Source organism: Heterocephalus glaber, unplaced genomic scaffold (genome assembly GCF_053883595.1).
Source record: "Heterocephalus glaber isolate CG9 unplaced genomic scaffold, H.glaber_assembly_v1.0 deba00001613, whole genome shotgun sequence".
Classification (NCBI taxonomy): Eukaryota; Metazoa; Chordata; class Mammalia; order Rodentia; family Bathyergidae; genus Heterocephalus; species Heterocephalus glaber.
The window spans coordinates 30,082,357-30,093,366 of record NW_028258384.1 but is presented as its reverse complement, the minus strand read 5'-3'; the positions used below and the strand labels follow the sequence as shown (position 1 = coordinate 30,093,366).

The 11,010-nt window shown below is 33.4% G+C and overlaps 1 protein-coding gene across 1 annotated transcript in view; it reads right to left on the bottom strand.

Annotated features, from left to right (window-relative positions):
- Nucleotides 1-5,103: 5,103 nt before the first annotated feature.
- The window catches only part of Fam199x (family with sequence similarity 199, X-linked), a 33,277-nt gene continuing 27,370 nt past the window's right edge, over nucleotides 5,104-11,010 (bottom strand). Inside the window, exon 6 of the mRNA XM_004861477.3 lies at nucleotides 5,104-10,219. Within this exon, the coding sequence (XP_004861534.1) occupies nucleotides 10,049-10,219 (171 nt within the window). The 3' untranslated portion in view covers nucleotides 5,104-10,048. The remainder of the gene's footprint in view (nucleotides 10,220-11,010) is intronic.

Below are 11,010 nucleotides of genomic sequence, written 5' to 3'. Positions count from 1 at the left end.
ACCACTCTTGCTCAGTATAGTTTTGGAAACATTAGCCACAATTAGACAAGAGAAAGAAATAAAAGGAATAAAGATAGGAAATGAAGAAGTCAAATTGTCACTATTTGCAGATGACATGATACTCTATATAGAAGATCCCAAGAACTCCACCAAAAGTCTTCTAGACTTAATAACCAAATTCAGTACAAATGAACAACAGACTGTGACCCACTCCCCAAATTTATTACTCAATAAGTCTGTGATAGGGCCCAAGAATTTGTACCCCTTAGAAGTTCTCAGGTGATGTTGATTTGCAAGTCTAAATGCTAGGACCACACCTGTAAAACCATTGTTGTACAAATATATACCAAAATCTAAAAATGGTTCCTTCTAATCTCTTAGTACAAGGTGTACATGTGTGCAAACTGCCACGCATTAGTGGTGCATGCCTATAATTGCCACACTCAAGGAAGTTGAAGAAGGAGGATCACAAGTTAGCCTAGCCTGGGCAACTTAGTGACTTAGCAAGACCCTGTATCAAAATAAAAATAAAAATAAAAATAAAAAGGGCTGGGAATGTAGCTCAGTACAATGGACTTCAGTTCAATATCTAGTACCAAAAAAAAGTGCAATCCACTAAGAAATGTAGTTGCATTGTGACACAGTAGAAAGAGAATTAGTCTACAGCTCCAGCAACTTGGATTTTCATCCTTAATTTGTCATCATTCAACAATATGACCGAAACACTTAACCCCTCTTAGCCTCGCTTCTCATATGCAAATAAGGAGAATGGTTTAATAATGAAAATAAAAAAGCACATAGTTCTCAAGCTTCCAGCTTATCAACTAGTTCTGATATATCATTTGATTAACAACTCTATAATATCTAACCCAATATTTAAAAAATATTAGCAAAAGGCATTTCTTAGAGTATGTTAGGATTGTGAATAAAAACTCTATTTTTAAATCTAAGCCAGAGCTCAGACACAATTGTACTATATGACATGATGATTCACCCAGACTAATCATACTGTCAAAATAATTCAGAAACTTTTCTTTAATATACATCAAAACAACTTGTTAGTCTACACATAAAATCTCATTACCTTAAAAATCACACCATATTGACCAAGCCCAGCAATCTCCAGGACTCTCATCCACTTTAACCACCAGACTCCATCAGACTCCATCAAATGACCCTTAATTATTTCCAAAAACCGAAGTTGCCCTAGACAGACAGTCTTAGTCATTAGGGAAAAGGAAAGTCACTTGAGACCTTGATAAAACACATTGAACTTTCTCCAGGAAAACACATCAGCAAACAAAAGTTTGACCAACAATTTTTATTCCTAGACTCTAGATTAGAAACTTCTGATCTAGAGAGATAAAAATTTACCACTGTTTAGAGAATCAAAACATGAAGAGGAATTTTTTTTAAAAAGCTTTTAGAACCAACTATTCTAAAGAAAGTAAATGTGTAATGGGAAAAGAACTGGACTTGGAATGTGAATAAGGTACCCTCAAGATTTGGATTTCAGGGTGGACCTGTGGCTCAATGGTAGCATGCATGAGGCCCTGGACTCAATCCCTGGCATGGCCAAAAACAAAACAAAACAAAACAAAAAAACCCTTTGGCTGTGATACTAACCAGTCTTGGGCAAAGAAATCACTTTTCTATTAGTGTAAATTTCTTCATTTACAAAATGAAAGCAAAAAGTGATTGTACTACATCAACAGTTCTCAAAGACTGTTCACTGGATAAGCAGCACCAGCATCATATAGGAAGTCCTTTAAAATGCAATTTCTCAAGCCAGCCCAAAACCTACGGATCTCAGAAACTTTAAGGGTGGGGCCATCACCCGTGCTTTCATAAGCCTCCTGGTAATTCTTTTTTTTTTCCTTAAATTCTTTTATTGGTACATTTTTAGGTATACGATACATTTACATTTATCACTGGGTACCTGTACCTGTACATGATGTATCTTGGTTCTTATTTTTCCCCATTCCCTGTCCTCCCTTCACCCCCTCCACCTTTCCCTCCTCTTGGGAATTCTGATGCACTGCTCGAGTTTAGAAACCACTAAACATGATAATCTCCAAAGTTCCTTCAAATGCTCAAACTCTACAATTTAACTATAAAGTACAAACTTTGGTAAAACACAAAACAAAAGCCAATACCAGTTACATCTGTTAAAAAAACAACATTTATTTTCTAGGGATAAAAATATTTTATTTGTTCTTATAGCCTCTAAAATATTCTCACAGAATTTTTTTATTAATTATATTGGTACATTTAAGGTATACAATATGACATGCATCATTGAAAATTTGCACCTTTACATAATCCCTCTTGGTTCTTATTTTTTCCCCATTCCCCTGCCCTCCCTTCAAGCCCTCCATCCCTTCCTACCTACAAAGACTTTATTTCCATTTTTTCTTTTTCTCATATTAATTCCATTCCCTTCTTTCTTTTCCCCTACCCCTCCCATTTCCCCTTCCTCTTTGCCCCTTTTCTTCCTATTTCACATTATCTATTATACCTTTTAGTCCTCATTTACACTTTCAGTTTCTCACACTAGAGAAACTATTCAGTATTTACACATAAGTGAAATAAATAGGTCTCACGGAATTTTTTATAAATACATCGAAAACTGTACCACATAGGCCAATTTTGGCTTTAAAAAATTACTGGACCCATAGATGGGACGGCAAGTACCTACTTCAATTTAACATTTGCTTCCATTCCTCCTACCAGCTACCCAAATTATTCCATGGCTTTAGTAACAAAATATGGACATTTTTATCTAAAAGCAGTAGACAGCTTACTTTCACTGAATATGTGTTCAAAACACCATAAGGACTTATAAGCAATATTAAAAATAATTTTATAATAGTGTCAGCAAAATATAGAATTATTTTGAAATTAATAACAACTTATGATTTTGATATTAAACAATTGGGTTTTTTTTTTTGGTACCGGGGATCAAACTCGGGACCTTGTGCTTGCAAGACAGGTGACAGAACCACTGAGCTACATCCCCAGCCTCAACAATTGATATTAAATAAGTATTTTAGATGTATGATCTTTGGAGGTACGATGGTATTATATATAAAACAACAGTATCCTTATCTTTTAAAAATCATATACTGAAATATTTAAAAATAAAATTCTGTCACCTAGAGTTAGCTGTACTACCATAAGGTGAGGTGAGGAGGTGGCTAGGTGAGGGTAACAGAAACAAGAATAACGTGGAGAAGAGTTGAAGTATATGTGAATTCATTTTACTGTTCTCACTACTCGAATTTTTAGTATTGCAAAGTTGAAAACACATAAATCCAGTTATCTGCTATTTTTATAAGAAACACAAAACTATATAAAATGTCTAACAGGATCCTGGTGACGAGTGGAATGTTAAAAACATTATTTACTCACTATGAAAGGACGTGACATTCTACCTAAATTATTACAACCTATTACTAAGAAACATGGATAATATAATATAAATATCCCACTTACCATGAGATCCAAACTGATGGTGAGAGGATGGAAGACTGGCAGACCCAAGAAGTAGTGATGTTCTTTTCACATTACAAGAATTACTGAAGAAACACCCTAAGGGAGGATTCTGAAATCCACACTTCTACTTATTTGTAAGCATAGTTTAATCTAAAAACGTATGTATTTACTTCTTTGTTGTAGGTATTATTACTTACAACTGTTTTTACATCGAATGGTGAACACAGAGAAAGCCGCATGGCAGTACTCTTTACAGTAACAACTGGAAACTGTGAGGCTTGAGGTATAGCTCAATGGTAAATCTTGTGCCCAGCATCCACTAGGCCCTGTTTCAATCCCTAGCACCAAAACAAACAAACGCACCTGAGACAATGCAACAAATTTCCCATAATATTCAAACAGTAAATCTTTTTCACTGTCAAATGAAATGATCAATATTTGTGAAATTTCTCCATTAAATGACCAAGTTCCTAACTTTGGCAGTGGGTTTAATGAAGCAGAAAAGGAGACACAGCTTGCTTTCTCTCATACCACCTACAACAGCTAACTGTGGGAAGCCACTGATACTATTCTCTAGTAAAATAATGATAATGGCCACTACAAACCTCTAAAGCAGCACTATCCACCAGAACTCTCTGTGATAATGGAAATATTTTACATCCTGTGCTTTCCAAATATAGAAAGTGGCCTCTAGCCAGCCATATGTGGCTACTGAGCATTTGAAGCACTGCTAATAGACTAAGGAACAAAATTTTAAATTTTATTTAATTCATTTAAATAGCTACATGTGGCTAGTGGCTACTATAAGGACAGTACAAGTCTAGAATACCTGAAAGAAACACACGTTACACACACGTTTCACTTAATATCTAACTTACATTTATTAAAAATTGAAGAATACAGAAAAGCATAAGACTGGCTTCATTAAACAAGCTTAATTAACTTACCTTTGACTATTAAATGAAAGTATTTAATACCACAAAAGGAATTTTGAGAAAAAGATCTATGCCACCTTCTGAAATTAAAAACAAAAGCAGCTAAGACCTTTCTCAAAGGGGAGAACAACCACAGACCTCCCTCTGGTGGCAAGAGATAAAGTTGCTGCTGAAAAGCTGAACTGATCCTGTATCCATTAAGCTGCCAGATATTTCTTTCATAAAGTCATAATTTAAAAAGATTTTAAAGCAGTCTTTAAGGAATCTTAAGGAAATAAATTCTTTTTGTCAACAAAAATAATGCCTAGTTTAGAGTTATTATGAATGCAAATGTCTTGAAATCTTATCTCTTCAGAAAAAATGTTTTGCCAATGACATATGGGAACTGAGGCTCTCAAAAAACAAAACAAAGCAAAACAAACAAAAAAGCACAACAGTTTATGGAGCCTTAACCAAACTGAGCAAAAGAAAAGAGGTTTATTTTTCTCTGTTGGTGAATGGTCTAGGATGAAGTATGAAAGGAGCTGATTAAGAAGTATAAAGAAATAAACAGCAGTAGGGTTTATAGAGACCCAAGGTACATCAAAAGAACAATAAAAAGGATGCTATTATAAGAATTCTTAATAACTAAAATGACACTTCTCATTCTGATATTCAGTTCAAAAGACAGCTCTGCCACATAGCCAGTTTTAATTACAACCATACATACATAGATTTAACAACTACTTTCAAGTACAAGAAGGAACTCAAAATACAAAGAAACTGTGTTGCAACTATTGTTATTCCCTCACAAATTCAGGAAAAACAGGCTTTATATACACTTTAAGTACAGAATGTACAGAAGACAGTTATATATACAAAAGTGCATTAATATAGTAATACATTTAGCAGGAATACAGGAACAATCCTGGTTAATGATCTGATATATTACAGTATTAAAGACTATTTGAAGATTCTCCAAACCACTCAACTTCCTACTTGCTTTGGTTATGATATTGATGCTACATAACTAATCTTTAAAACTAAAAACAAACACAAAAAACCTATGATTTGAAATTTTTAACCATCTTTGAAATGTTTTACTTATACTCATGTTTATAGTTAGTATCTCTTGACAACAGTCCTATTAGATTTCCAACACAAAGATTTAGAATGGATAGTATTTATATGTAAATAAAAGTACACAGGAAATTAAATTCACCCACTACATGAACAGACATTATTCACTCCATTCTTAAAAGCCTCAGCTAGATAACCTAATTCCAAAGTCTCAATTTTAATCCAACAGGTCACTTCTGTAAGAGTAAGCAGCTCTACAAAACAAGTTATGGCTACAGGCCACTGTTTCTTGAAACAATTCAGAATAGTAAGCATTAACTTGTCATTTATAGGTTAATTTTATGATTTCCTTTACATAGACAAAATGTATATGCATAATTAAGCAATTTTCCCTTTTTCACCCCTATCCCTCACCACAAAAAAAACACACATTTCCACAGGCTCCACTAACAACAAAGTTTTAACAGAACTTGACAATAAAGAAAAAGTATTATTGAATTCAGTGAAGACCAACCAATGTTTCTGAGTTTGAAATGAACATTAAATTAAAGTGTCATTTAACCTTACTTTAAAAGATAGAGAGGGAGCTGAAAACAAATACAACACTTTTAATATTTAAAAAATGAAAATAAAATTTTACTCAGTCAATTCAGATCTTCAGCTAAACCATGCAACTTCCTTACTCTTAATAGCCAGTTAGAAGGTACTTTTATGCTTTTTCAAATAAGTAAATTATTTTCCAAAGAAATAAGACAAAGACTCTAAAGGAATATGTTCCAGATACCTATGCTAACAGAGATGCCTAGCTCAAAATATCTCTTGGGTGGTTCTTACCCACTTTTACTATATCTTCATTTTTAAGATAAAATTTATCTTAGCTTATTTGACTTAAAACTAATCCAAAGTTACAACAATACATGTGTAGACAAATATTTCCTAATAGTTCTTTTCAGGATTAAATTTACCTCTAATTAGACATGTTGAGTGCCAGTGTACTCAACATCAACAGTACTATTTAATGCAATTGGAAATTTTACTATCAAATATCCCAAGCTATAAAGTGACTTTAAGTAGCCCCCCATCAATTCCAAACAAGCATCTTCTTGAAGCCTGAGGAGCTAAAAGATTTTTAAAGCAATGGTATGCAAATGAAATTCAAGGTCTGAAGGTTTTTCTTTTGATCTATACTCTATTACTCTTAATTTAATGGTTTTGTTTACTTATATCCAAACACCATAGGCATTCTACAAAACAAATTATACCATAATGATTATTTTTGAGTTTTGAAAAGCCTGATAATCACAAAAAAAGTACAGAGTTCACCACCATTAAGGCACATGAGGCTACAAAGAGTAAACCATGAACAAAGAGTCTACTAGAAAACACAAAACAAACCAAACTTCTACACTGTTTATGTACTAACATTTTTGGCTTAAATACAAAGGTATCTGATAAATTTCACAATTATTAAAGCTCACCAGAATCTAGATACCTTTATATAATAGTTTCTTGTAATTTATCCTTTAGAAAGGAATTTAGCACTTTTAAAAGCTAAATGAAATGAGGTGTCCACCCAATCTATAAAGAGTCACTGTTTATATGTCAGTTTTGGGATTAATTTAGCAGTGTCAAATTTACCCAAGGGACAAATGAACTGGACTAAATGGCTGTCATTTAACAAGTTTCATTTTTTAAAAAAAGTATTACTGTTACTTTAAGTTCTTGTTGAGATCCAACAAACTAGCCCTTTATATACACCCCAGTACACATTATAGTACACTGCCTTCCTTTAATCAGTTGCAAAACTGTAGAAAAATACATGCCAGTTTGTTTAACTTGAGGTTCATACTTTTAAAAGCTGTGGTAGGGACTGACATACTATTAAAAGACCTGTAGTAAAAGGTCTCTAGATAAAACTATGGGGACTTTATCATGATTTCAGTTAATAAGGTTTAGTTTTAAAGAAGAGACTTATTTGCCCCAATGTTAGTTCTATACAGATGGGAATCAACACAGAACAAATAACTCTTGCCTTTTCATTAATTGGTTAATTTTGGGTTTGTATCTAAGAAGAAAAAATACTGAGTTGGATTTGTTTCAAATGGAACTCAGAGAGATATCAGACTGAATAAATTAGTACTTAGTCCAAAAATTATCATTTAAACTTGAATTATCTACATGAGGTATCAATACACATAAAAATCACAGCAGAAGAAAAAAGATGTTTTTATTTGTTTTTGTGCTAGTTTCTTTGCTAGAGGGATAAAGACTTAAATCTCTCTCTTAGAGCATAAGCAAGCCCAAGTTGTTTGATTTTATTCTTTTAACCAAAAGAATTTTTTAATCTCCTCCAAATCAGTTTTATAGGCTGGCTCTAATTTATAGAACTATAAAGATAGTGGACCCCAAATTTACACAAAATTTCATGATGCACTTCTATGAATGACAGAACCTTTACCAACTTCAAAATCCGCTTTGTGGCACTTTGGTAAACTTATTCAATAGAGACTTAAGTTAAATCTAAGGTAATAAGACTATGTGATTGTTGGGAGAATAGAGGAGTTGGTTTTAAATTACAGTACATCATGATCCTGTTTAGGATTTCCTTTTAGTGATCACTGTCAAGTAAACAGTTTCCACGTTTGTGAGAGATAAAAATGCTACACTGCAGTCTCCAAATGTGGCCTATTTTACCTGAAGACTAGATAAAGAGAAGAGGCAGTCATTCTGCAGGATTTTGCTTTTTCTAAAAGTAGGTAGAGAATTCAGATGTATCTTTTCTTCTCTCCCTTCATTCTTGCTATATTTAAAAGGGAAAACTGGGTTGATCCTTTCTGACTTCCTCTGAGTCTATCCCAAACTCTTTTCAGCCCTCTGAGCTGGCCAGGAGTAGCAAGGAGGGGATAGAAGGAAAGTCAAAAAGCCTACTCCAGCTGAAAAACATAAATACATATGCTTTTATTTTAGTAAAATTTTAAATTCTGGATTTAATAGTCTTCAAAAGGTTACAATCATACCACAAACCTCGGCAAAGCTGCAATGTATTTTTATCCTCAGTTTCAGTCCTTAAACCTTCAAGGAACTGAAATGAAATCAAAATTTCCAAATACTTGATTGTAAGCAAGCTTTAAATCTATCAAATAAAAGTTTAAACTGTTAATATTTTTAACAAGCTAATGTTTATAAAAAGTAACTTCTGGACTCTAGAATTTTAAAAAGTATTGATTACGACTCTTTCTACAGAACTATGAGTACCTCCTTAATGTTATCCCATAATAAAAAGAAAATTATGAATGTCAGAAAGCAGCTTGATTGTCAGTAGTATCAATTACATCTTATTTAACCTATGTGAATGTTCAAAGACATGTGGTAGAAGAAAAGGAATCACTATATTTCTAAATTAACAAACTAAAAACATTTAAAGAAACTCCACAATTTCACATTTAAATTCAGAGTTTCATCAATAACTCATCAGCTAAGGTCTTCTGTATCTCTCACTGCTCTGTATTCTTAGAGCAATTTACAGAGCAGTTTAGCAGAATGCTAAGGGGTGTCATCAGTTAATTTTGAACATTAAACTGTTCACATCCCTAAACTTGTTATACCAAATATTTAAAAATTAAAGCTGTGTTGGATACAAAATGATCTTCAAAAAGAATGAGGGAGACAGAGGGAGAGAAGGAGGGAGAGAGATTTAAATTTTCTGTCTTTGAGATAATTTATAGCCTAAAATTTCAGAAAGAAATGGAAAAGTAGAATTGTTTTGCCTAAATGATTCCTCTATTTGAATAGTAATCAACACAGCATCAAGTCTAAAATTTATCAACTACTAATGTTATTTTCTCAGTAGTCATCACTTCCAGAAGGGAGTGATTTTATATAAATTTTAAAAAATCGAACTGAAAAAAGATTATTACCTGTTCTTATACCACAGAATTAATAATGAATGAAAACAGAACTAAACCTAATGAAGGCACTATTGTAAATAGCAATCCATACCTTGCACACATATAACCCTAATCTCTACCTCAAGAAAGATTTCTACCAGGTGAGAATTATTCTATGGCCCTTTAGAAAAAGCAAACTAAGAAACTGTAACATTAAGAAGAGAACTGAATTATGATCTCTACACACACACACACACATACTGACACAATAAATTATATGTCAGCAGTACCTTGAATATCTCCTAAACTGTAGAAGTACTAGTCTTTTAAAACGCCCACTTAATCACCATAAAGTTTCAACAGCCAAAACATTTACTTAAACTAGTAGTTCTTAAGCCAGATTGTGCATCAGAATAACCTGACACTGGTTAACATACAAATGCTGGGTCCCTCCCCTGGTGTTTCTGATTCACTAGGTTTAGAGTGGGTCCCAAGAGTGCACACTCCTAACAATTTTTCATGTGAGGCTGAAGTTGCAGGTCCTCTGAGAACCACTGGCCTAAATAATTAATGGTACATCAGCACAGCCCTAACCAAAATTTTGGTCAAGATGCATGTAAACCAATAAGGATAGAATAATGCTTAGAAAGAACGGAGATAAATTTATTCTTATTACATCAAAACATCCACATCTGCTTCATGGTCTTCCTCAGTCACTTTCAAGGACAGCACCTCTTCATTGAGAAAGAGCCCACTGAGCCTCTCCTTCCGGGCCTGCCTCTGTTCCTTCAGCTGCCTCTTGCGGAAGGCTTTCTGCTGTAACTTCCGCTGCTTGGATCGCTTCTGTCAAAGTAAAAAGTTCTAGATCAGTAAAGCTTATTCTTGCTGTATCTACATCAAAGTGTCTTATGGATCAAATTCTCTATTTTGTAAATTTTAAGACCTGTTCAAATTCTTCGACAGTATGATTCTTATAATAAGTGAGTAATTAACTTTAATTTGAAAATGATTAAGATTCTATTTTTATGATATTTAATCAATGATTCTTCTGACCAAGAACAATCATTTTAACTACCCATGAATATCTGATCCCACTGAAGTCTTATTTTAAATCAAATTAAGGTACACTGATGTCAATGCATAGAGAACATAAATTTAAGGGAATAATATGGAATACAAAATTTAGAAGATATTGCCCAAATCTCTAATACTTATTTTAGTACCCAACAGTACTAGCAATTTTAAAATGATTTAGAAAAAGGCATGCCTTTTTAATTAGAATCCTAGAGGATACTTCAGTCTTCATCACTGGTGCACTGAGGAATGAGCACATATCCAGAGAAATCCCTTGGCAACCAACAAAGCTGGCTATGCTTCTGCTACTTCACTAAGACACAGGGAAGGAATCACTGTGTATCCTCAAAGAACTACTGAGTTCCCAAAGAGGTTCTCTTTTCCTCTTTAAATTCGCTCCAGACTGTGCCAATACAAGGAACTGGACTGTTCTATATACACTTATAACTGCTTTTTAAAAAAAGTACCCTACAATATTATACAGAATATTTTTTAAACTGTGAAAAAAAGTAGACATAAATTACAGAATGCATTATTACATTCTAAATTAGCTAAGAAGT